We start from the raw sequence: 27,528 nt of genomic DNA, 5'->3' as shown, positions 1-27,528 counted from the left end.
TGGTCTGGGGTGAAAGTCTCCCTGTGAAGGGCAGAGGGAGACCTGAGAGCAAGGTAAGGCCACCCGAGTGCTTGGCCCTAGGGGTGCCACTCTCCTGTGGCCTGCCTGCTCTCGGCGAAGGTGGTGGGGCTCTTGCCCGTCTGTCCCTCCTTCCTCCCTCCGGGTCTGGTCTGGCGGGAAAAGACGATCTCGATCCCGACTTGTCGAGCGGTCTGGCCAACCGCAAGGGAGGGGGGGGTATGGGGATCCGGGAGAGTGCGGAGTACTGGGAGTGGAGGGTCAGGCCGGTCTACAACGACCTAGCCTCTCCTCCTGCTCCTCTCGCCTCTCACCGGGGCCAGCGGGCACCGGAGGCTTCCGGTCCCGTCCTGGGTGTTCCGCAGCTGGACGGGTCCGGGAGTCGGCAGGGGTGCTGGGAAAAGCTGGTGGGGGTCGGGGCCGGTCTACCACGACCTAGCACCCTCCTCCTGCCTCCTGCCTCCTGCCTCTCACCAGGCCCTGTGGCACCGGAGGGTTCCGGGCCGGTTCGGGGTGTTCCGCAACTGGGGGGGGATGGTTGGGCTGGAGATTTTGGCCGAACCGCGGTCAAGCCACGTATTCTGCCTCCGTCTCCAGCCGAGTGGTGAAAAAAAGGGGGAAAGTAGTGAGAGAGAGAGGGGGGACCGATACCTGGTTTCCCACCGCACAGTCAACAAAGTAATCGCAAGCCGTGTCCCATACACCGCTCGACCCCGGACTTTCGATTCCTTTGTTCACCCATGCGCCTGAAGGGGAACCAGAGTGCCGACTTTGCAGGGTTTAAACATACCACATTTCCCCAAAAGGAGGGGTCCAATGTTCCATGTCAGTCTTTACATGTGTCAGTGCAGATAAACAATTTCAGATCAGTACATACTTCATTGGCCTCATCTGTGATCCTAACTACCCTGGTAGGCTATGAGTTGCTTGTCCTTCATACTGGTATATTTTTTATGAAGGTCTCCCATCTATCTCCAAATATAATGTTTCAGTATAGGATTATTTTATAATATGTTGGTGTAACATAGCCATTGTGTGTATAATGGCTATGTATATATATATGGTAATAAATCTTGCATTGAAATTACATTTGGCATTCCTTCCCTTTATAGTTTTTCTCCTGTTTCGTAGCACTAATGGTGTACCTATTATACTTTTTTTTAAAGAATCAGTAATCGTTGTATAGTTTTTGTCATCGCAGTAATATGCTTTTCTTACACTTCTAAACATATATGCTGGGTACATTTACAATTATTTAAATGGGCTCAAAGGCATGTGGAATGAAAGGTTTGTAAATTGACCACTTCCTACTTATCTGCACTTTGGATTAAAGTGAATGAATTTGAATTGACACAGACACTGAAATTGGGTAATACTATTACGCTTACATCAATCCCATTCTTTGAAATCTATTTATTTTCTTTCTTTCTTTCTTGCCCTGCCTTTGTCTTGTTTTATGCCTTATGTAATTTCTGAACCCCCCGCCCCAATGCATCAGAACTGTTCATTTGGGATGAGCTGACACTTCTTAAGCCCAATCTACCTGTCCCTTTCAGGCATTCTAAAACATTAGACCGTAAATATGCGACATTGAGGTAAGTGACAAAAAAGGCACAAAACAGTTATGGATACTTCCAGAAAGATCTTGAGTCAGTACCGCAAGCATAAAGTACGTATAATTGTGTCCCATAGTTCAATGAACATGATAGACAGTTCAATTTACCAAGGGGGCCCAACCCGGTAAAAGGGTATACCTCATGGTATACACCTCAAACTGGACAGTGAATTAAGTTGGCTTTAGCTGTGGAAAAAAGGGAAAATGTCCCTTTATTGTACCACGTGACAGTTTCGTACTGCGCAGCTGCATGGTGCAGCGCTGTGTACCCCTTTGTTCCTGTTTTGATTGTAGGTCAGAGATGTTCTCTAGAACTCGTCTATTTTTTTAACAGGTAAGAATACCGCGGCGTTAACAAGAATTAGTTTAATAATACTTAAACGAATTAAGCCGTATTTAAGGCAAACGGTGCTTGCTCATATTTTGGGGGGAGTAGCCTACAGTTGATCTCGGCCATATTATTAACAGGTTGTCTGGCATAACATGTTACGTTATTTACAAAATCTTATCAACAAACAACGATTTGGAAACGTTTCCGTTTTTTAATTATTGAAGTTTAATGGACCACTGTTTAATGGCAACACTGTAAACCCCCCACTCCCTCAGCTAGCACTCTTCGTTAGTGTGTGCCTTGCATAGGGTGCCTTGTTCCTGAGTTGACCTACTTTTCTTTGTTATGGTGCTGTGTAGTCGGAATGTGCCTGCTCGATTACTCAGTAAATCATTCTAATAATTTATCGTAAAGTAGGCTAAGTACGGTGGCATGGATGTAGTTTGTTGTAAAGTGTAACCGATTAAGTTCCGTGGGGTTTGAGTATGATTTGTGTAGCCTACTGTATTCAAGTGGTTTGGTTAGCTGGATTAATTGAGCTCAACAGATGCCAAACATTTCATAAACTGCCTCATATTTTAAGTAATGTACATCTTTGCCTTACCTTGTTTATTCTTGCAACATCTGGATGTGAATACATTTGAGCAATTTGGTGCTATCGAGTTCTACTTTGCCACCTAAGGAGACTCCTGAGGAGGGTGTATGATGTTGAAAACCCTGACATTTTCGGCGACACATTAAGAGCCTGGAAAAATATGTATTATATTTAATTAATCAAATAAAATAATTGGACACCGACAGCCTGAAACTGTTCAACTTGTTTAACATTTTTATTCTTGTGTTTTTTTGTTCCATGAGAGTCTTGTACAAAATCAGTAGGCTATCAGTAGAATTAATTAGTATGTAATAAGGTGATAGCCTATAATAAAGTGGTGCAAAATAAAATGTGAACCAGTATAACAACAAATGAGCTTAGTTTGCATGAGTGCAAAAATGCAGTACTAATAGGCCTACAGCGAGCCTGCTTCAGTAAAATGTACTAAAAATACCCTAACTATAAAACAAATGTATTGTTACACCTATGTTGCTCTACGAATGGTTGTTCCTTGTATTTCTATACATTTTTAATTTTGTCTACACATTGTTGCAATATACATAATTGCCACAAATCCCAATGTGCCATGTTAGAACTATGAAAATCATCATCGATATCATGTAAACATGACCTAGTTCATGTGCATAACACTTGTGTGTAACTTCTAATTTTTCTTTCTTTTTAGATTGCACACTTTCATGCTAGTCATCAGCAATGGCTCTCATCTCCCTGGATGATCTTGAAGGATTTGATGAGGAACAGCTGGACGATGACATCACAGACAATCCCGAGCCAGTGGGTGATGAGGAACAGGAAAGATTATACAACCACTGGCAGGCAGTCGCCAGCACACATCAGGTCTCTGTCCCTCAAGGTGAAGATGTTCACATTGTTTTTTGTCTTAACATCTATACATAACCTGAAAGGGTGTATGTCGCTCATAAAAGGAACCCATTTGAAGCCCAACCTGCTTTTTTTATCCATAGGTTTTATTATAAACACTTTCTATGGGCTTGTGGTTTGTTTCCCACGCATGCCAATGTTGCATTGCAACTTCTGTAAAATATATCGCTTACAAAATGTTGACATTTCTGAGAGTATGACTCAAAATTAAGATAATAGCCTTCAACTGAAGTTACCAATTGATATTTGATCACTAATTTCGTCCTCAAAGAGACAATATATTTAACCTTGTTCCCTAGAAATGACCGGACCAATACAGGAAATGACGAGGCGGAACCAAGAGCGGGAACCGGTGCCATCTGTCACCATTTCTCGACATGAAAAGGTACAGCTCTTAATGTGCTTATCTGATTTACAGTTCAAAAGCCATTATGTTCAAAAGCCAAGATTACATTTTTCTCGTGTGCACAGTGCATGGGAGAGACATTTCTCCAAGTTATGGGTGGGTAGTGTGTATTTTTCAGTGGGTTTGAATTGCATTTTGGTGTTAGCCTCTAAATGCAAAGCAAACAAAGGTCTTACCGGCTGTGTGTTTTCTTTGAGAAGCCATTGGAAATCTCTACATTTGGAAAACGTATTTGTGCATGTGTGTCATTTCCACTGCAGCTTGGCGAGGTGGTGTATGAGGAGAGAATGTACCCTGCCGGACACTGGGCCTGCGTCACAAAAGGGGAGAAACTGTATGAACAAAGCATTTCCATGGGTTTCATGAAACTGATGCGCTTCATTTGCAAGGAGAACTCGGCAGGTGTATATTGTATATGTATTGTTTAGCACAATTTCAAAGAGGCTAATAGAGGCCCCAATATTTCAAGTACTACATGTTGAAAATATAGAAGTAGAAAGACATGTTCAACTGGAATTCGTCCGTTTTCTTACACCATCAGTCATTTTGAGACAGTTTTCACAAAGACTCTTTTATAACCCATTTTCTCATATAAACAGGACGCTACCTTGGGATGACGGTGCCTATTGTAAATAATATCCATATCACAGAGGATGGCTTTACTTTTAAGAAGGACATCTTGACAGCATACTACCTTCCTGCAGAGTTTCAAGCCAACCCAGTCCAGCCCACTGATCCGGACATTATCATTGTCCGCAGGGAGGCTTTTCGAGTTATCACCCGGTAAGTAAGGGATAATGCCCGACGAGGTGTACAATATTACCTGATAATGGACGATGCGGAGGCGTGAACCGTCCGACGCGCAGCTTCCGCTGAGTCCATTATCAGGTGATATTGTACACCGATAGACTTATATTTAGTAGACACAGCTTCTTTTCTCTTCGAAGATGGCGTCCCCATTCATTTCTATGAAAAGTGCTCAGTGACGCAGTGAGACAAGCGAGAGTGCGAAACGGACCGCCCCATCTTTCCAGTTCCGGCTCGTCCGGTCTTGCGCAGATCAATGGCTCGCCTTTTTTCTAGCTCCGAGACTCGTGCACGCTTGCAACTAGCTGTACACGTCATACTTTGCGACAACCAGTCGCGAGCGTGTGAGCTAAGGCATTGCATTGGCAGAATGGGGTACAAGACTGATCAAGAAGCAGATACATCATGTGAACTTTATGAAAATCAATGTTATTAGTACTGTATAGTATTCCTTTCACTTGGTTTTTAGAAAATATAGGCATATTCTAGATGGACATACATTCCACATACGACTCAGACTCACCAAATATACGTTGTTCTTTTTGCTTCGTACTTATTTCAGACACTTTGTACAGGCTCATACTATGCAGCCAGTGCAATAATTTAGAACGGTGAACAGACAGTTTTGCTGCAACTACGTAGTAGGTGTCCGGATATCACCGGGAAATGGACACCCCTGCAGCCAATCAGAATCGAGTATTCACCCAGACCATTGTATAAGGCTAATTAATTGCCAGGCATACCAACCACTCAAGTCTGTGGCCCAGTTAAACTGTGCTATGTAAAAAATATATACACATTACAAAAATTTAACTTTTTAGTTGTGTAGCATATACTGTATAATTCAGAAACAACTATTTTGATTTCTTAAAAAAAAAGTTAATACAGTGTTTGACATAAACCTATTTAAACTATTGGTTGTCTCTTGTTACAAAAGGGTTCTGTATAGTACACTTTGATGTAAAAAATAAATAAATAAAAAGTGTAATGTAGGGAGTCAGATGGCTGAGTGGTTAGGGAATCGGGCTAGTAATCAGAAGGTTGCTAGTTCGATTCCCGGCTATGCCGGGAGAATGTCCCTGTACTTACTATAAGTCGCTCTGGATAAGAGCGTCTGCTAAATGACTAAATGTAAATGTAATATCCACTGAATCCAAAATCCAAATGAAAAACAAATTCTAGACATTGAGAGTTGTATGGGACAATTTGACCTGGAAGATGTGGGTTGAATTCCTACATCAGCCTCATACAATGGTCCTGCGTACATACAAAGAAATGCCAAAAAAACTCAGAACCTTTTGACAGTTACTGTCGGTACCTACACATATGAATGGGTTTGACATGGGTTCAACTCAAATACACAAGGAAAAAGCTTTCTCTTTGTGAAAGGTGTATAACAAATGACTTGCTTCCCCAGGATTTTCTATGGCACGACCACAGAGGAGACCATCACACAGCAGATAAACATGCTGTGGGAGATACTGGGCGCCACAGACGACGTGCACCGAGACTCCTACATGGTGGCCGTCTACGAGAACCCGGGGGTGACCTGCCGCAGGAACGAGATCTGGTTTATTCGTCGAGAACCCTAAAATTGTCCTGAACAAGTCCCCTCTCCTCTATTGTTTGTCCCCTACGTACCCCACTCCTACCAACCCCTGTCAGCAGCCAATTCCTAGAAGGCAGCCTAGTAATGGAGAGTTTAGATTCATAAGGAAAAAGTATATTTTGGGTCTGTTATACTTATGTTTCTAAAAGGGTGTATAGTATATCAGGAAAGTAACTGTAAAGAAATAAGTAATTTATTAATCACTCTATTAGGTTTCTATGGAAGCCCAAATCAAGACAGAACTTCTACTGGGCCTTTGTGATGGTCATATTCAATCGTGTTAAATAAATAAATATGTGTTGTATTTAGGGGAAAACAACGCTTTGTGCTATTATGCATTGTATTTTTGTAAAAGTTGATTATTTTATTTGTGGCTTTATGTATAAAATATTATTAGGAACATCTGAAAGAGAAAAATATAGTTGTAAAGCAAACTGTGGTTTTATTCTTCAACATGAATGACAATTCTGCTTGCTTTCGATGCCTTGTTTAAGTGAACTCAAAATAAAGCTTTGGATTGTTGTGAACAAGCAGCCTTTGTTGAATCAGTCAGAAAGTAAGTCAGACTTTTCCCGTCCTCAACATTATGGAAAGTATTTTTCATTACGTATAATTTCTCACTTTTGAGTTGTATGATAAGTATTATAGTGTAAATTTGATAACATTTACTCTACATTATAACCTTTCTGGATGGTATAACCCCATCGTGACAAACTTTTTTAAATCACTGCTCCTATCACTAACTACTATAGAAACAAATTTGCAATGTCAGCAGCAGACCTGTACAACTCAAGTCAATCAATTTCTCACAATGCAGAAGCTGTCTGGTATGGATCTTCAGTGTTTACAGGGCCCACTATGTTCAGCTCACTCCAGATGTTCAGTTGCTGCTTTTCTTGTGAAGACTTACAAGAACCGCAGTGATATTAATTTAATATTTTGTACACTAAAACTTGTTCAGATTTGTAATTAATGACAACATATGTCACATTAACTAAAGTGGGGGGACGGGGACGTGAAGGTGCCTTCAAGGCTGTATGGGTTAAACCGAAACCTCTTTCTTATGACTTTTAACGCACTTCTGATGTCCTAGAGATAAAACGTTTAGAACATTTTGAGCTTGTTTAAACGTTTTGAACACGACTTGGTTGGCCGAGCCTATATCTTGTGCTATATTGGATAGCTAACCTATGTGAGATAGGTTATATGCAGATTTTCTTGATCGGACATATATAAAAAAAAAACTGAAAATAAAAAGGTAAATGTTTACCTTTATAGTGCCTCCCATCCCCTACACCCCCTTTCTTCCTCCCCTTCCCCTCACACCGGAAGCTCCGGATCCAAAGTGGGAGCCAAGGAAAGCGCTGAAGAGAACTTAGCTTTCATTGAATAGTTTACTTGTTCAATTACGGTGTGGACACTGAAATGAATCGCATGCGGGGCAATCGTTTTTGAGATGTATTTGCTTTAACATTATTGTTTTTTTTTATTTAAAATTGCAATATACTTCTCGAAATGTTAAGGCATCATCATCAGTGGACTACCTACTACAACAAAACAAAGCAGTCATCTTTTTTCTTGCTCTAGTCTGGGGGCTAGTCAAGTTTAAGGGAAACACATTTAGACTTTTTTGGCTTTAGAAGCCCTTATTTGGGAGCTTATTTACTCGCACAAATGATTTGAATGGGTCAGAATTTACTGGTTGGAGAAAGCTTTGGACTCGTGTCTATGGAATAGAAATAGCCTACTGAATGGAGACCTACATGAACTCGAGGAGCAAAGTTAAGCAAGAAATGCCGCCGACAATGACTACCGCGACTATGTTCACTATTATATTCTTCATTCAAGGTAAGACCTTGGGGGCTACAAACCAACATAATGTTGGACGCTCTTAATGTTAATGTGTTTCTGTATATATTTAGATGAATGTTATGTCGAGATGAGACGCCTACCTTGAATCCACACCGAAACATTATCTTTAGGCTATGTATGAAGCTTGAGATGCCCATCTTGCTTGGCACGACATAACAACGGCAAACTGTTGATGTGAATGTGTTCTCTTTGTGCGTTAAGATAAGAGTTCAGTTAGAAGAAGAAAAAACGCATTTGACAATTCCAATTGTCTCTAATACAACGCAACACGCAAATTATTTGGGGATGGTGTTAAATATAAGGCTAGCGTCACCACTCCACCCCAACCAATACAATAGCCAAGAACATGAATAAAATAGAGGGCCACTGGGAAGCATGGTATGTTGCAGCCTTCTGTATATGAACACTCTTGTCCTGTACAATCTTCATACTGTGAATCATTTATTTTGTTGTAAATGTCTTTACATTATTTATAATGACACTGCTTGTGACTGAAATACATGCCACCCAGAAAGTAACTTAAATATTTTTTATTTGTAATTCTTTTTATTTTATTATTATTATTAATTAATGCGGAATGTACTGGTTTGATCATTTCTGTGGCGCAAATTAGGTGCCAGTTTGTCCTTTTGGGCCATAAAGGCTTATTGCATCTTTGAAGCGTTATCTCCATTTTAATCAGTGCATGTTAGCTATGGTACATTTAATCTATTGCAGGCTAGAAGAAAGGTTCCAAGTTAAGCTAAATGGATATCGCTTGAGCTCATTTATTTTGTTTTTTCACAACGGTCTTGTGGCAATAGAAACACATTCATCTTGAATGTAGAAATAAAATGTAAAAAATAAAAAAAGACAATGGATTAGTGTTTTTGAGACAGGGAGAAAAGTGTATGGTTGGTTGGGGGTTTGCAGTTGCCCTCAAGGTCTGTGGAGGAAATTGCACAACATTTGAATGGAAGTAGTAGAGATAAAAGGAGCATGGTCAGAGACAATTCACAGGTAGTTGAGGAGCCCTGCTTGATCTTTAGAACTCAAGGTGGGCCCATCTCCTTCCTTTGTCATGGAAATCGCCATCGGTCTGGGAAGCAGACTTTGAGACCCTTGTTGTAATTGCAAAGTCAGAACCAGTGTCATTTTACACACAAAAAACGTTTCTCATGCCTCACATTTTTGTGTGTTTTGGGCTTTTAAACTAGACTGTTAAAATGTGCCTTCTAGATTTGATCTTTATAACACTACATGGAAACTGCACCCAGTCCTACACCGTTAGTGTGTTATGGGTAGATTGTTTACAATGCTAACACATTGAATTTCGTTAAATAATACAGAGTTTTTATTATTGGACAAATGTGGATTACCTTTCACAGTTTTGCTCTTGATGAAAGGGCTTGATTGCTAAAGTGGTCCAATAGAACATTCTCACTAGAAAGTACTAATTTGTTTCAATAACAGTCCCAAAGAAGCTTGTCCTGCACCTCCAATATTCTGTCTTTAGTGTGTTTATTTTTGTGTGTGTGTGTGATTTAGCTGAAACCTTGATATCAAGGCTACCCATTGGAAATAAAGGACACTGTGGAAGATTACTTGAAGGAAAGAGCAACTAAAATGTGTCTTGAAACACGTTCAGGATTATGCATGATGGAACGTTTGTTCCCCGTCTTAACTCCTTTGAGATCTCAAAGGGATTTGGAACAAGCCATAGTTATATGTTAGGGGAAACCATTGTTCTCTTTTGACATGCATCTGGCAGCTTGGCTTTGATTATAAACAGAAGAGTGTTAGTGTTGTAGTCCTAAACAGCTAGATAGGGGCAAATCCTTGTTCAACAATCATTTACAAGACTTTAACATGGGGTCCCTTTCTTGTCTATTGGTACCAATTATGGGGTTTGACATAAATTGTTTTTGTCTTCTCAGAAAAGGTCAGTATCCTTCAGAAAATATTAATATCTGTTTTATATACCACCAATTGTTAACCGTTCCCTAATGGTAAGTGACGACAACAATTGTCATGCTATTGGTTAAAGACCACCACAGCTATAATACGGGGTTATGCTGAGCAAGCATGCATGATTACCTCAACTGACATCTTATTTGACTTGAAATAATACATTTAACCTAGTCTAAACTAATTCAAAAGAATTTCATAACTAAAATGGCTATGGATTAAAAACTCCCTCTATGCCACTCAACTGTCATCTAACTTTGTGCAAGAACGCAGCTGCGCCAAATGTTTGATCATAATCTTAAAGAGCTCTTGAACCACAGCCTGGTGGATGTGTTGAAAAGTGTTTGTGTGTAAGTGCTAACAAGATGTAGGCCTGCCATAGTTGGTATACAAGCCACTGTGTACCTTTTTTACATTATGCTAAGTTATTTTGGATTCCAATGCATCCGTGAATGCCATGCCGTCCGCCATGGCTTGTTGGCAGTGAAGTGTCAGGGACTTTGCAAGGCATTGGAGAGTTGGATCATCAAATGTCAAGTAACCTCATATGGGGTGTCACCCACTAATGCCACACAATGGAGAAACTGGTCTGTCGGGGTATTATGAGTTAATTGATCTTCTACTGAACCCACATGAACAGCCCAAGTATACTAGCATGTTTTAGTAAACTTTTCAGAGCATTTTTTGTAATGAACGCAGTTCATTGTTTAATGAGGCAGTCCTTGGTATGTCATTTAAAAAACAACATCGGCAAGTATCTCATACTGAGGCATAATTGGGTGCCTTAGAATTTCTTTCTCCCATTTTCAACCATGTGTGGGTTTACTGGCTTAAAGTTATATTGAACTTTAATTTCTTCAAGAGGGTCTTGGGAGTCTTCTGAGCATTTCCTTTGAACAGATCTGACACATGGGTTGTTAGCAACAGTTAAGGCTTAGCCTACACTATTAACAGGCATTTTATTTTTTGCTTTCATTCAGCAAAACACTTGTATGCATACTAAACCCAGTCTGAAAGAAGAAGTCTTAGTATCTTATTTTTACTAACTGTTACCCAACATCATCATTCCCTACTTTCAGTGTCACCATTCTACAATGATGGACTTGCCCTTTGAAACAAAAATGAGCAAGATATTTGGCATTTGCCAGAAAACCACAGGCTTTAGTACTTACCAGAGCTGTGCTGATGAAGACGACAGGCTTCTCTCCTATTTGTAAAGTATGTTGCAATTTCACAAGGAGGCATTGAACTATTCAAGTGTTGCCCCTGTTGAAATAAAGACTGAATTAAGTTAAATTTGCATAACTAGCCTCGCAGAATAAGCATTCAGGCATTCCTATTCATATAGGTTCCAGTATGTGAGATGATCTCATCCAGGAGCAAACTCCTATGCTCTGTTTGCTTATTCTGATAGTTAAAATGGCATTATCTACTCTTTGTGGGCCATTGATTTAATATTTCACTTTCATAGTTAGTTAATTAAAAAAAACATCTCACCTCATGTGCTCAACCTTTTTATTGGCCACATTTCTTGTTCTTTCAGATGTACAGACATAATTTTGGAAAAGTTTGCCTCTGACCACACTAACTTTCTTACTTCGACAGTCCTGTTTGCTAATTTGCCCAGTTCAACGTCAATGCGATGTGAAATTGAAAGGAAAGCCACAAGATTACACGAAGCCCAGACACAAGAGAGCCAATCAAAACACCCCCCTCTGGTTGTATATGGGGCAAAGCCAAAGCTGCTGAAAAGCCACAAGCATCATGGGGAAATCTATAGAGATTCACAAGAGTGCAGAGGTCAAATGTTACATTAGCACAGCACTGGAGATTGGAATTTCCAAACCAAAGTGTGCCACCCAAGAACCAAAGTTTTTGAAGAGCTTGCAGAAAAGCGTAACTTTTTTCCCTCCCGTAATCAATTTTGTGCTCGATTTTGTAGCTTTTGTTCAAGCTTCACGAGACGTCTCTGAAGAAGCATTTTAGATCGATTTCTTGTCTGTCTGAAACCTTGAAAGGCTACATGGTAACTCCTGAGCTCCATGCAGACAACAAGTGGTTCTTGTTATAAGATCGAGATTTGGGTGTAATTAAATTGAAGTCCACATGCTTTTCATTAGACTCTCTCTTTTCCAGAGCTGTATTTAGAATTCCCACAGCATTTCTGAAGCATCAAAGGCTTTCAAGATTTGATGCAATATAAAAGTAAAGCCCTGTGGAATTTAATGTTTGATAGCTTGAATCTCATTATGCATGTTTCCCTTTTAAGTACTAGATCATTTAAATGAGGACATTTTAGTTGTCTGACAAGCCTTTCAAGACGTGAGGTAAGAAGAGTTTTCCAGATTTTCTCAGTGAGGCTTCACACACCATCCTATGAACATTTTCCATCCGTTCAATGATCTCTGCTGTCGGCCTCCCTGAATGTTTATAGAATTTTGTCCCTCCCTGTGCGCCGTAGGGTCTGTTTGTTTGTCAGGGGCTCCACACTGTCTGCGGTACACAGCAGTCACCCACACCGCTCGTAGCGTGAGGTCCATTCCGCCAACAGGCTCAGGAGGCGGTATGATGGGTGTAGGGTAGGGGGTCAGATTGGGGGGAGGGGGGAGGAATCCCACCACAAGCTGTGCCCCCCCCCCCCCCCCACAGGGAACAGCTAATTGCTTTGCATTCCAAATCTCACACAGAGAAACAACACACCCCTGGATGGAACTGCCAAGTCTGAGCAACAGCAGATGCCAGGTCATGAAATGTTGAAGAGAATGTCAATCCGAACTGCATTGGGTTCTCTTTTATACATATGGTCTACAGTGACCTGTCTGAATTTTTATGAGTTCTGCCAAGTTTAGTGGTGAAATAAACCTGACTAAACCCTAATACATTTAGATTAGGTTTAAACTCGTTTTCTGATTCAGTGAAACATGATAAAACACCCAAAAGAATAACAGTGTTTGGCTGCCACTTTTTGCCCAATGCCCATTTCAGGTTTTGTTGATAAGACGTAAAATATACTAGGCTACTTGTTATTGTATCCCAAAGCCAGACAATATTTAATCACTTGTGCGCTAGCTCAACTTGCATAAATACTGATGCTTCACATTGGTGTCTGGAACCCTTGACTCAAAGCTGTAAACTTGGCCCTGACCTGAACCCTAACTACCTCAACAGGGGGTGGCCTCTCTGAATGCCCCTTCAATTACTCAGAGGCACAAAAAGCAAGCTTCACAAATCCCTTAATTTCTCCAATGCCTCCAAGTGTTGAATTTCTGGTTTTGTGAATGAATGCCTACCCCCCACCCCCCCATAATGGATCGAGCCATGCTTTGGGGGATGTTGTAAATCAACCTACTTGTCCACTGAGGGACAATTAGGAGCTTGGGTGGGGGTTGTGGAGGTGGCTTAAACAGTGAATGAACATCTTCTCCACACAGTAGTTAGCTCAAAGTATTGTCCCAGATGTTGCCTTTAGCCGTCTAGGCTCTTCCCTTTTTTTGACAGTATCCCCACCACCCATAGCCTTGATTAAGGTCGGACCATTTTTTACCTGCTGAGACCCAGCTATATATTCAGGCTTTAATAAAGCGGTTAATCTATCCAGAAGTCCCCACCTACTAGTAAGTTCAAGATGATGTTATTAATTTACAATTGGGGGAGGTCTGAAAAAAAAAAAAGTATGTTGCTGAGTCAGTGAAAATCCCTTCAAACTCAATTTAAGCCTAAAATTCCCTATGTCATCTTTCCAAGCTACGTTAAGATGGTGAAACCCCAGGGAGGGGGTTGTGGGGATGTTTTGGGGAGGAGATAGTGATCCACAGCCAACAGCTGTGCCCAGGATGGGGTACAGAAGTTCACTTGGGCTAAAGGCTCATTATCGAACTGCGATGCAATCTCTAGTCATGCTGAGTGTGATGACAGCAAAGTGCAGAACAGCTGCAGACTCAAAGCAAAGAGATTCCTTCCCTTTATTGGATGCACACATCACTGAAGTTTGCTTTTTGTTCTCTTATTTTTTGAGCAGAATGAGTTATAAATTATTAGCCTCTTTAAGGCTAATTGATTTTCGTGAATAGAAAAGGGCACTGTAAAATGTTTCTGTATTTATTTATTGTTTATTGAAAGAGAGAAGACACAATTATTTTGACAATGTCCTGTCAGTATTTGATTGAATCAGGTGTTCTTTGGGCTCTATCCAGGAACTATTAATCCCAGTATCAGAAATATAGATACTGAATGAGATCACAATGACAATTGATATGCCTGCCTAGCTTGTTCCAGTGTCATCCCTTTCAATTTGCCATCTGTCCCACAAAACAGCATTGCAGTTATCTAATGTTTCCCCCCCAATCTCCCAGACTGGCGTCCAGTCCCTGCTTTCTTTCAGCCCAGGTTGCGTGTAGGAGTGAGTGGTTCCCCAGACCTTTGCTCTTACAGTACTGCTGTTGATTGGGCTTCGAAACCCCAGCACATATCCACCCATGACACTGTTTAGTTTTGAGGGGGGGGTTGTATCAGTTGGGGCACCTGTTTGATGGCGTCCAGCCCGACGTGACGGCCCTTGCTGAGGTAGCAGCTGCACAAACACCCCACTTCCTCCGGTCCCTCCGCTTGGCCTTGTGAACCCCCCTTCCTCTCACTCCCGCTCGGACCCCCTCAGCTTCCATCTCAGAAGTGACTGTAAGAGGAGTCGCAGCTGAAGTACTGTCACAGTCCCGGGTCTTGGCAGCAGTTATCCATGGAATGGTCTAATATAATACTATTCAACACCCAACAGCCATATAGCAGGGTGACTTTATTGTTGCAGGTCTTGGTCCTGCCATGTGATGATACAATGTCAATGGAAAACTTTGTTTATTACTATCCTGTAGTCCTTCATCTAACATGGGTGTTAGATGTTTGGTAAATATAAGAAAAAGGCTTCTGAATGTGCATACCGGTTATTTGCACACAGAAAGAAATGTAATACACTATGTTGATCTATACTCACATTGACTGTGTCAAACAGAGTCAATTGATGTTAGGAGGTGGGAATACATGTAGCCTACATTCGATATTTTACAGAAATTATATGACTGCTTTACAAAGCCACCAAGATGCAATTATATATAGCCATGTCATATAATATCATGTCTCATCTCGTTAAGTTTGCCTGATAGACAGTGGTCATCTATGCCTGCTTGCACATAATTGCTTGGAGCTCACATGTCCTCACAAGGCAGTCATGAGTCGTTGTTTGAAGCCCCCTTGCCCCCTCCCATCCCAGACTGTGTCCAACCGGTCAAACCAACCCTGGTCATGTTTCACAAGCTGGCTTTGTTTTAACCCCGAGGTCTGAGCAATTTTACTGCTTGGTTCCTTAAGAGGACAGGTGGTCCAAATCAAGCTTGGGGCGGTTGTTGAATACTCGCCTGTACACATCCTTGGACGCATGGAGTCATCTGAACTGTCTCTGCCGCAATCACAATATGGTAGAGCGTTTGGCTAAGTATAGTGTTACACAAGGGGGAAGACCACAGTCCCATTGAATGTCCGCCCCCCTCCCTGTCATTCTATAGGTACCGTAGTGGATACTACATTTACATTTAGTCATTTAGCAGACACTCTTATCCAGAGCGACTTACAGTAAGTACAGGGACATTCCCCCCGAGGCAAGTAGGGTGAAGTGCCTTGCCCAAGGACACAACGTCAACGTCACAACGTCATCTGGCACGGCCGGGAATTGAACTGGCAACCTTCTGATTACTAACCCGCTTCCCTAACCGCTCAGCCACCTGACTCCCCGGATACTCTATAGTTTGCTCCTGCCGTGGTTTATCCTAAAGTTTATCCTTCTGGTCATCTTCTCTTTCGAAGGGGGCCTCTGTCTTTTGCTATGGTGGCATGGACATGGAACCGTTCCTCTTCTTGCCTGGCTCCCCTGCCTGTACCCTCAGCACGCATAGGGTGGTCTATGCATCTAGTAATGAGACCTACTAGGTATTCTGAATGGGAGTAAACCTGAAACAAGTCACAGACCCACGTCTCGTAACCTAGAGGGTAGTTTACCACTCTCGGTCAAAGCCTGTCTTTGTAGACTAGCTGGCTCTGTGGGAAGAGGAGAAACCACCGTTTTTTCTTTTTTAAATATATATATATATATATTTTTTTTTTTACTCCTACAGAACAAACTTGAGCTATTGGTTAGACTGCACTCTAATGAGGTGAGATGATTTTTATGAGTGCATCCCTAAGGTAACAAGTAGTGAAATATGTCTAGATGCACTTAAAATATCCTGCAATGATTATTAACTTATACTTCATTTATTTCCACTCAAAATTGTGAAATTAAAATTCCTTTATATTAAATTGTACATTTTGCATATCCATGCACGTCAGCCTATCCAGTAATTTACCTGGATAATAGTAGGGTCATGGACTTTGTCTTGTTTTGCTGTTCTCTGGACTGAATATCACGCTTTAATGGCTGTGATTCATGCAGCAACATGCTTCAGCTGCAGTTGGTGTCATTGGCTTTGCTTACATGGTGCCAGTCCAGCCCCTCTGCACCTACAGGCATGAATACCACCTTTGTCGCCCTCAAACTACAAATTCCTGCCTTGGAATCCAGGAAGAGGTTTGGGAAGGTTCCAAAGATTGGTGCTTTTGCTAAGGCAGGGCATTTCTCTTCCAAAAGATCTGTAAAATGGCTGAAGTATGCTTTACTTGTGAAAAGTTTGTTTTATTTCTTGACATAAATCTTATATGAGAGGTTATTCTGTAAATGTGGAAAGTTATGCTTTGCTCAATTAAAGGCATTGCTGAACCTAGCGCTAGATGACAGTTTGAATTTAAACTTAATATAGCTTTAGTCCTGTTCATTGAACATGTACAATGTATGTTTATACCAACAATTGGAATAAGGGAACCTTAACATTTCCAGAAACAATATCTTCATTCAAATGATGGGTTGCAACCACATGACAGACACCAAACATGAGTAGCTGTTTATTTCATTTTTGTCCGGCAAACGCATTTCCTCCATGTCAAGCCAGAGAAGACGTCGGGACTATGAACAAAACCTTTCGCCCGAGGCCACGCAATATCAAACCGGTTTATTTTCCTCTGGAAGAGAGGGAAAGCTGCTAACATGAGAACCTTCTGAACTGACCACAACTTTTCATGGGGAGGAGGGGGGGGGAGGCCAAAAAGGGTTTGTTTGTGGAACCACATGCATGGTCTGTCTTCCTGCATTGTCTCTGGTCTATGTTCAAGAATGCGAGCAGTTGACATGATTTACTTGGTGGTTAGGAGCCATAGTGGGGTACGGCTTTGTGGTCGCTTGTTCTTGTCACTGCTGAGGATGAAAGGACCTTTAGGTTTTCTTTTTGTTTCTGTGAGATCTGAGTTTTACTCTTTTTTTGGACCGGTTCCTTTCTTTTATGTCTTAGTTTCTCTTCCTTATACCAGCATCCACTCGTCAACCAGTCTCTCCTGTAATGTTTCCTTTTACTTTAATTTCCATAAAGGATGTCTGTTCAGCCCACAAATAGTGGGTGTGTTATGCAATTCTATCTTCAAATCCACTTTTCATTCTGTCTCGGTGCTGAGTACCCTCTTGGCAAGTCAGATGTCTGTAAGCAAGTGTGAATAAGCCTTGTCTTGCAGTCATGCACTAGTTGGTGACCTTAACAGATAGCTAGATGAATTGATTTATTTTATGCAAATAACAAAACATTGTTATTTGTCATTGCAATATTTGTGTACATTAATGTGTTTCTTGGCGGATAGTTAACAGCTGACAGAAGATCTAATTCGACTAGGCAAGGAATGTGACCACCGCTGAAGAGAATGAAGGAGGATGCTACAGGATGTGGGAGAATAGGTGCAGGGTCATAGACATGAGCCTTGAGGGCATTGTTTTTGGATATGAAGTACACTCCTCTCCTTCCTGGAGTCTTTTAATAGATTAAAGCAACGCTAGAACTACAATATGCCACTTGAACACTGTTGTGTAGGAGGGTGGAAGAAGTTTGGTGTTATGCCAGGAAAGGACTAAAGCAAGGTATATGAGGTATCGCAGGAACAGTTTGATTAACACTCAAAACCACTAGAGGCCAATTTAAATCTGTTTGTGAGTCTTGAGTGTGTGTGTGTGTGCTGGTCAGTGGCAGGATGCCACCTCAGCAACTGGACAAAAAATGCTAAATTTGCCAAAACCATTCATTCATCCTTTAGCTCATGACAACTCGACTTGCCTACCACACACACTCTCACACTCTTCTCCAACTCCATGGGAAGCAGATACTTCATTTCCCAGTCTCCAGTCCCAGACTGGTCCAGGCCCAGCATGGGCTTCACTTTGGACGGGGCCCCCTAGTCACTGGAGCGAGACAGACAGACAGGCAGACTATACCCCTGTCTGGAGGAATGGGCCACTCTGACCCACACCTCAGACAAGCCCTGTCAATCATTTTACCATCACTGGGGCTCCATTCAACATCTGCAAAAAAATAATATCCTATTCATATGCAAATGTCACTTAATTTGAGTGCCAAATAATTGGTAGACGACATAAGAGAATGTAAGATAAGACTTTAATGCCCCCGGAGGGACATCTGCCTTGAACTCAATGCTGCAGTTTATTCTGTTAAAAAACATAAACATCAATCCGTACACAATACAGATATATAATTCACATATACAATACATATTCAATTCAATAGATGGGTAATTCATACAAAATAGCCTAGTTCAATTGATGACGACAGCATATGACACAACACCATATGACATGAGCCCTTGGCCCAGAGTTTTACTTGATAGCATTAAGAGCCTTGATTGATGCATGGTAAAATTTGTGTTTATAGTCAATCATTTGGCATTTGAATAAATACCAAAACTCATTATTACTCAATACATTGTTCTTTGCCTGTTAGGACCGTGAAATTTGACTCTCTTTGTGACATGGATATGTAGCATGGAAATCTTTTATCGCTAAGGAAAGTGTTGTTTTGTCTTTTGAAGATGTCACCCTGAAGTACACATCACCGATGTACTACTACACTATAAAATATCCTAGTATACTATAGACTACAGCTAGGGCTTCAGAGCTGTTCCTCCAACCTCACAAAATAACTCCCTCCCCTACGTTGACACAGCCAGTCTCCCAGAGATAATATGGCTTATGTCTGGAATGGATGACAGAATGCATACCTGCGCTTCACTCAGTGAGTGGGATTGGAAGCCATGGGGTTCACAATAGCTAACAAGGAGCCATGGTCTGTCTGCAGCACACCTGGACATCTGGGTCCAGCTGGCAGTGAACAAAGTAGCGAGAGAGGAGGGGAGAGAGAGAGGGGGAGGGGGGTATATGAGGCCCTTTCATAAAGGAGTCATCAATTTGGGAAGATGCCTGGGTTGAATGAGTAATTCATTGAATATATTTACAAAGTTAATAAAAGTGCTTATGAAAAAAGTAACATGAAACGTTGTTGATTTTGTGTTTGGGTACAACAGTGTGTATAAAATTGCTCCGTAAAATCCCTTCTCACATCTTTTCTCATTTCTTCTCTCCTCAATGTCCTCAGTTCTTGCAGTGCATGGGGTCTCCTTTCACTTCACCAAGGAACCAAAGTCCCAGGATGCACTGCACGGGCGTAGTGCCATGCTACGCTGCGAGGTCAGCGAGTCAGAAGACATGAGCTATAGCTGGCTTCAGAATGGCCAGGCAGTGACTGACTCGGAACAGCGTTTTCAGGAAGGCCCCAACCTCAAGTTCACCGCCGTGGATCGAACATTGGATGCTGGAAACTTCCAGTGCCTGGCATACAGGAATTCCACTGGTGAAGAGGAGCGCTCTACAAATGCATCGTTCAATATTAAATGTGAGTTTGTGTGGTTTGACTGAGTCTGGAGCTTTCCATTTTTTCACCTCCTGTGGAATTGATCATCATCTATCAAATTATCTGTATACATCCAACTTGTCAGTATTTTACTTACTATTAATGGTACTTTACTATAGTTTGTATAATTTGTGAGTATTACATTTACATTTAGTCATTTAGCAGAGCGACTTACAGTAAGTACAGGGACATTCCCCCGAGGTAAGGCAAGTAGGGTGAGGTGCCTTGCCCAAGGACACAACGTCATTTTGCACGGCCGGGAATCGAACCAGCGATCTTCTGATTACTAGCCCCATTCTCAAACCGCTCAGCCACCCGACTCCCTATTTTCTCTATTACTTTATTAATACACCCAGTTCAGTATTTTAAATACTTGAGTGCATTTGACTTTTACCCCATTGGTTGCATTACACTTAAGTAAATCACATACATTTGCGGTGTTTCATAGTACCTCACAGTATAACACGCCATGCTCAGAGGATGCATGTTTCCAAATGCATCCCACATTCACCAGCTTACTTTTCTTTTTTGTTTTTTTAGCGCCTCCTTAAGAAATTACTGCTGCCCCTTACTTATTCAACAGACCCCACTATGAGCCAGGGCTTTTCTTCCCCTGCTACTCATTTCCGCAAATGGGAAAAAAAACGTAAGGCGGGCCCGCATGAGAGAAAGTTATTTTGAGTTTTCGGACACAGCCGGACAAAGCTGTCTTTATGCCTCTGCCAAGATGAATCGCTTGTGATGCGAGGTCTGGCCCTGTCGTGTCATCGAGCGCAGAGTGTTGGGCTGAAAAGAGCGGCCTGTTTTTGTTGCCGGCGCAAACTTGCCAGCCAGACGGTGTGAATGGACTGGTCTGTTTTTGTTAATGAGGAGCGAGAGGGGTTTGACCCTTTCTTTCTTCCTTTCTCTTTTGCCCTCTCTCTCTCTTCCCTTCTTTCTCTCTCTCCCCACCCCCCCCCCCCCACCCCTCCCCCAGGGTTAGAGAGCGGGGATGTGACCCTGAAGGAGCCTGCGACTGAGCAGGAGATCCAGAGCTCTGCCCCCGTCATCCTCAGGTGCAACATTGACGGGCACCCAAGGTGAGGACGCCAAATACACCTTATAACATTTTTTTTTAATTTACACATCTTGGAATACCGACCACTTTGTTATTCACGCAAAACGCTTTTTCACGAGGAAATTGCTCACTTAACCAAAGTAGTCCAGAGTTCTTCATACTGTCAGCATAACTATAGAGATGGTCAAAACACCCTGCTTCTGTGTCAAAGTAATGTGCTTCATCTGCTAAAAGAAATGTAAAATATAGAATTGTTTCTGAAAACTATATAAACAATACAGTGGTGGAGGATAAGCTGTCTCCATATTGTGTGTGTGTGTGTGGAGGAGGGTGAGAGGGGACAGCTTATCTTCCACCATTGCATTGTTTACATACATTGTGTGATTGAAACATGAACTAAATGGATCAAGACACAAGGGGTCGTGTACTACATCTTTATGTTGCCCTTTTGTTCCTCTACCCCCCAGGCCAACGTGCCATTGGTACAGAGATGGCATACGTCTGCCAGAGAGGACACACCAGATCAACAACAAGGAGCGCACCCTCACACTACCCAGTGCCAACCCCGAAAACAACGGCCTGTACTACTGCTGCGCCAAGAACGCCGCCGGCCATGTCTGCAGCAACGCCAACTTCACCCTCAACATCATAGGTGGGCCAGGAACAGATTCTTTGGACAAAAAAAAGTACATTTTCGCAAGTTATATGCAATAATAACATAATAAGGGCTCACTCTGAACTATTACATAAAGTGATACAAAAGGTTTGAATTATCATGTGAATTGTCTTTGAATTTTACCGAGTAACTCTCATACTGGAATCCGTATGAGATTCATAAAAATAAATAAAACAATTTATTTGTTCTGCTTTAAGGAAATAATAACAAAATGTATTTGTTCGCCTTTGTTCATACCCAAGTAACAAAAATGGCGGTTTCTTTCTCCACGTAGATAAGAGCTACCCTCAGCCCGTGGTCTCCCCAGAGGACGTGGTGGTCCTGAGGAATGAGGAGGCTCTCCTGCGCTGCCAGTTCTCTGCCGAGCCCCCGCCCACGATGGAGTGGTACCACGAGGACGAACTCGTCGCCAACAAGTCACGGTGTGTTTGTGTGTGTATGTGTGTAGGGGGGGGGGGGGGGGGGGGTAATTGTTGTGTGTATGGTGTTGGTTCACATGCATCTCATTGTGACTCATTTGTGTTTGACGACTTGTTTGCCTGATATAGAGTAGACTTGCAAAACCATGACAGTGAGTTTGATAGTATTGGCACACATGCTGTTGGAATCATTAGATTTATTCTAGCTCTTTGCTTGTCACACCTGGTCTCTCCCTAGCTTGGTCTTATTGGGCAATGGCTCTCTCCTTATCACCCAAGTGAAGCCTCGGAACACTGGTCTCTACAAGTGTGTTGCCAAAGGCCTTAGTGGTCCCGCTGTTACTCTGAAGGCCACTGTTCGGTTAGCAGGTAAAAACACTTATGCTGATGCACACACGGCCTACATACACATCAAAAGAGGTTTATCTAACTATCTAGCCCATTCACGTATGCCAGTTGAGCTCAATTAATTCACATTAGCCTTTGGTAATATGCCTTGAAATGCATCCTCCTCTCTCTTTCTCACTCTCTTCTACCCCCCCCTCATCACCCACTAACAGAGATTGAGGACATGGGCTCTGGTATAAGCCATGTCTTCACCGACGACACCCCACAGCGGATCCCCTGCCAGTCCCCTCGCGGCTACCCGGAACCCGATGTGTGGTGGGAGCGTGACGGGAAGAAGGTTGCCGACGAGGGCCGGGTGCACCAAAGCGGCCTGTCCCTGGTCTTCAACCCTATCTTGAGGGAGGACTCGGGCACCTACAGCTGTGTGGCACAGAACAAGGCTGGGACCAAGAGGCGGGAGCTGACCATCACTGTGGCCAGTAAGTAAAACAAAGCCTGCCAAAAAGGGTGCATGGCATTAGTGCTTAGCAATAGCATTAGCTTTAGAAGGACTGCTTAGAAATAGCATTAGTGCTTAGCATTATCGTTAGCAATAGTGCTTAGCGTTAGTGTTTTGCATAAAGCATAAGCATTTGCACTAACAGTCCTTGTGTCTCAATATCCAATACCATTTAGTATGCCAGATAAAGATTTGGTATGTCCCAATACATAGTATATCAAGTATGCCAAAAATACTAGGATGTCCTACTGCATTCAGGCGCATTTTGTAGAATGTAAGCCAACATACTTTTCTGGCTATTCTGACCCACAACCCTCAGCGCAGAGAAAGATGCATCGCAACAACATTCTGAACTACAGACATGACCAACTCACAAGAGCAGAGCTCTGGTCGCCCTCCCACAGTATGCACGTTTCTGGTCAGCAAAAATGTAGCACCAACCATTTTTTCAACAATATTGACAATTTACATTTTAGTCATTTTGTGTTACAAACTGTCAAAGATGTATGAGCAAGAGGGTCAAAGTACAATATGTCCCAATCATAAACTGTATAAAGATGGACGACGCGTCTCTGCTTCCTTCCACTGTACAAAAATGAAGCCAAAATATCCAGGATACGGGTGCGCTGGTAGTGTCACTTGGAGCCAGAGTCTGCGCATTAGTGATCGGGTGGTGGAGCCCTGGTGTCAAGGTCCCACCCATACACTCGCCCGATCCAATCGCGAGCACACACTAGCCCCTTTTTAAATCGTCAAATAAATTATTAAAAACAAACAGATCCAAAAAACGAGCACTTGAACAGACATCAGCATGATAATATATCTGATAATAACTACCTAAAATGACAGAAACCATCTTTGGAAAAAAATTTTGGGACGTGCACTTTGATTTTATTAGTTTGACTCATGTCCCATCCGCTAACATAGAGGGGAACTTACGACCTATACTGGAGCCAGCCACCTGGGGGCCATAGAGACTTTACTATTGGGGAGCTGTCATGCTGTCCATTCTTTTTATAGTCTAGGGTCCCAATTGTATTCAACAGTATGTACAGAGAATGTCCAATATGGGGAGAACTGCCACTCTCGGGAAACGTCCGGCTTCTGAACTGGTTGCAGTTCCACTCTGGTTCCATATGAGGGCGCTCACCAGTGAGTGCAGAATGAATGCAGGTGTATGGAGCTCTCAAAATCCACTTTTCTCAGGATATAATTTTTTGTCTAGTAATTTGAATGTTTTGCATTCGAAAGAGGAGGCAAAGAAAATACACACTGCTGGGAGAAAAAAAAAAAAAGTACTCGTTCATTCAACTTTTGAACTATAATCCATGTTGAACTTGCAAAAACTAAAATCAAATCTGAGATTTCTCAACAACAATCAGGCGAAAGAGACAAATTTAGCCGTCTAACTCCATAGACTCCCATTTCATTTTGCACTCATTGCCTCATGCCGGCGATCACCCCCAGTGGAACTCTGGTGGAACTGCAACCAAATTCGGTACAATGGGGCTTAATAGGGAGTGGACAGGCTCTCCGTAGACGGGCTCTGGTATGTACTTTGTAAGGGCAGCTGCCAGTGACGGCTGGTGGTGATATTTGGAGGTTGGGCTAAAAAAGTGTAGGCTATTATAGGCTACCTTCATCAATAGTTCACACTGCAGCAAATGCAGAATTGCATCTGAGATACCAAGTTACAACAGCAGAAAAGCCCATTCTTTGCTACACTTGCCTTTAGCCAGTCCTTTCTTTTAAAGATGCTGTAAAGCAAATTCCATGATTTGCTTCTCAGTACATTATATACATGTGAAATGAGTTGCTGAAAGCATGTGCAAAGCTCGAAAACTTTGTCGCACTGAAATGTGGAGTTACACCGTTGAACAGTTTCTCACCCGTTTTCAGCTCAGGTTTTGTATAGGCGGAGCAAAACCCAACTTATCTACGTCACAGCCACCTATCTACGTCAGATCACAGACGGTTTATATAACCTGCATTCTGTTACTCAGTTGGTACGATGCAAAAACAAAGTAATTAACACATAAAACACTCAGAGACTGCAGGTAGGTCTGTTCTGATATCTGAAATTGATTTAGCTAGTTGTTGCTGTTTTTGCTAAATTCAATACATACAGGGGGCGGAGCTTCAGCTCCTTCAGGCGACACGCCCCCCCAGTATCAAGCAGAGAAGACTGCTGATTTTCTCACGCTTTCAAAGCCTAATTTAACATACTTTTTTTCATTGGAATTTGAATGGGTAGTTAACAGCACATTCTTCTGTGGTGTGATGATGAACTTAACTCATTTTCAGTTCTGCTTTAAAGCATCTTTACGTCAACTTCCACAAAGAGTACGATTTTGTTGTTGTTCTTTTGGGTTATTTGAACGTTTGGACGGTGTGTCCCAAGTCGCTTTACTTCCAATTTGTCTTCCAGAGAAAACGTTTGAGAAACTAAATAATCCACCTCATTCAAAATGTTGCTAATGCGTGCCAAGTCAACGTTCACGTTCCCTACTCTATCACACACAGTATCCACCAGCACCTGACTGTACTGTCTATACGTCCGCTGGGCTTAGCCCCTGGCAGCTGCAGTATTAAAATAAAAAGTATGCAGTTTAAGATGCAGGGAGTGTCTAACTATTCCGTCAGCAATAACGCTAATTAGTTCATTAATGCTAAGTAATGCTAATGTTAATTTGCCTTCCTAACTAGCTGCTCCAGAGTGGGTGGAGAAGCCTGTGGACACCGAGATGCAAGAAGGCCAACCAGGCTACCTGCACTGCCACACCCAGGCCACACCTCAGCCCCAGGTCACCTGGTACCGCAACTTTGCCCCCCTCAGTTCCGAGGTCAGTTTTTTCACCCCACACTGTTTGTAATTTGCTGTAGATCCTAATGAAAGGGATAACTACCCCTAAACTTTCCCTAAAATGTATCATGTCGCATTGATGAGTAGGAATGGATTTCACACCTGAACATTCTGTCTGCAAACTGCTTAAAATTTGATAAGATTGAACACTATGAAAAAGATCCACTAGGATATATGAAAACGTACTCGCATATCAGTTACTTTTTCTTCATGAATTTAATCAACTTTGTTTACAGGATGTTCGTTATAAGCTGTTTCCCAATGGGACCCTGAGGATCAACACGGTGGAGGTGTATGACAGTCACATGTACACATGCCAGAGCCAGACAGAAGGGGGCAGACTGGAGGCCAGAGCCCGGGTCTTTGTACTGGGTAAGACCGACAGATGTGTGTGTTTAGATTTTCTTGACATTTCGTCTGTGGGGTGTATTCTCTCCCCACCTCCAATGTCAGACACGACTGACCTCCTGTTGTGTTTTCAGAGAAGCTGAAGTTCACCCCGACCCCCCAGCCCTCTCAGTGTCTGGAGCTGGACACGGAGAGCACGGTGCAGTGCTCCGCCAAGGGCCGCGAAAACCCCACCATCCTCTGGGCTCCAGCAGGTGTGTGTGTGTGTGTGTACCTTGTTATAGATTCTATGATGTACAGACCCCATTAAAATGTATTCATTATACATGTGATTTCAAATTTCTCAACGACTAAACTTTACATATCGATTGTTTTAAGTACATATTCTGGTTAAGTATGTTTAAGTTAACTCTCAATGTATGTGGGAGTCTCAATGTATGTGGGAGTCAGATGGCTGAGTGGTGAGGGAGTCGGGCTAGTAATCTGAAGGTTGCCAGTTCGATTCCCAGCCGTGCCAAATGACGTTGTGTCCTTGGGCAAGGCACTTCACCCTACTTGCTTCGGGGGGAATGTCCCTGTACTTACTGTAAGTCGCTCTGGATAAGAGCGTCTGCTAAATGACTAAATGTATGGTTGGACAAACTCTAATGATCTCCTTTCGTCTCTTTGTTGATGCCCCCTCGGTCTCTCCAAAGACGGCAGCGAACTGCCTGCCCATGTGGTCCAGAACGGCGGCGCTCTCCACTTCACCACAGTGACGCGGGCTGACAGTGGCAACTACACGTGCACGGCCACCAACCGCCTGCAGGGCCAGATCAAAGCAGCCGTGCAGCTCACAGTGGCAGGTAGGAAACCTGCCTCGTCAATAGCAACAACCATAGCTTGAAACGCCAATGCAAGTTTCACACACTCTCTCTCTCTCCCACACTCTTTCTCTCTCCTCTTTCTGTCTCCCCACACTCTCTACCGCTTTCTCTTTTCCTCTCTTTTTTCATTTTTTACCCCATTCTTTCTTTCTCTCACATTCTCTTCCTCCTATACCACCTACTCTTTTCCCCTTCCCCACTCTTTCACTCCCATCTTCCATCTCTCTCTCTCACACTGGCTCCCCGGTTCCTCTTTTTTATGTCCTCTAACACCCGTCCTCCCTCCCTCCCAGTCTACATAGTGTTCAAGCTGGAGCCAGAGAACACAACAGTGTACCAGGGCCACACAGCCATTCTCCACTGCCAGGCCACAGGTGACCCTGCTCCCTTCATCCAGTGGAAGAAGAAGGACAAGTTCCTTGAGCCTAGCAAGAGCAGGTACTGTTAAGTAAAGGATAGGGAAGTACTTTA

At 42.6% G+C, this 27,528-nt stretch overlaps 2 protein-coding genes across 2 annotated transcripts in view; both read left to right on the top strand.

Moving 5' to 3' along the window:
- The first annotated feature begins 1,840 nt into the window (after positions 1 to 1,840).
- Positions 1,841 to 6,814, top strand: soul4 (heme-binding protein soul4). The gene is made up of 6 exons (XM_062448496.1): positions 1,841 to 1,967; positions 3,245 to 3,433; positions 3,762 to 3,847; positions 4,129 to 4,270; positions 4,468 to 4,651; positions 6,093 to 6,814. The coding sequence occupies exons 2-6, from the start codon at positions 3,274 to 3,276 to the stop codon at positions 6,265 to 6,267; spliced, it is 747 nt and encodes a 248-aa protein (XP_062304480.1). The 5' UTR covers positions 1,841 to 1,967; positions 3,245 to 3,273; the 3' UTR covers positions 6,268 to 6,814.
- Positions 6,815 to 7,614: 800 nt separating this feature from the next.
- The window catches only part of ptk7a (protein tyrosine kinase 7a), a 28,042-nt gene continuing 8,128 nt past the window's right edge, over positions 7,615 to 27,528 (top strand). Inside the window, exons 1-12 of the mRNA XM_062448178.1 lie at positions 7,615 to 8,132; positions 19,667 to 19,963; positions 20,958 to 21,060; positions 21,506 to 21,690; positions 21,989 to 22,136; positions 22,372 to 22,502; positions 22,694 to 22,960; positions 25,687 to 25,823; positions 26,080 to 26,215; positions 26,326 to 26,445; positions 26,887 to 27,036; positions 27,351 to 27,495. Coding sequence (XP_062304162.1) covers positions 8,036 to 8,132; positions 19,667 to 19,963; positions 20,958 to 21,060; positions 21,506 to 21,690; positions 21,989 to 22,136; positions 22,372 to 22,502; positions 22,694 to 22,960; positions 25,687 to 25,823; positions 26,080 to 26,215; positions 26,326 to 26,445; positions 26,887 to 27,036; positions 27,351 to 27,495 — 1,916 coding nt within the window. The 5' untranslated portion in view covers positions 7,615 to 8,035. The remainder of the gene's footprint in view (positions 8,133 to 19,666; positions 19,964 to 20,957; positions 21,061 to 21,505; positions 21,691 to 21,988; positions 22,137 to 22,371; positions 22,503 to 22,693; positions 22,961 to 25,686; positions 25,824 to 26,079; positions 26,216 to 26,325; positions 26,446 to 26,886; positions 27,037 to 27,350; positions 27,496 to 27,528) is intronic.

The sequence above is a fragment of the Osmerus eperlanus genome, chromosome 22, assembly GCF_963692335.1.
Source record: "Osmerus eperlanus chromosome 22, fOsmEpe2.1, whole genome shotgun sequence".
NCBI lineage: Eukaryota > Metazoa > Chordata > Actinopteri > Osmeriformes > Osmeridae > Osmerus > Osmerus eperlanus.
This window is presented reverse-complemented; position numbering and strand designations above follow the sequence as displayed.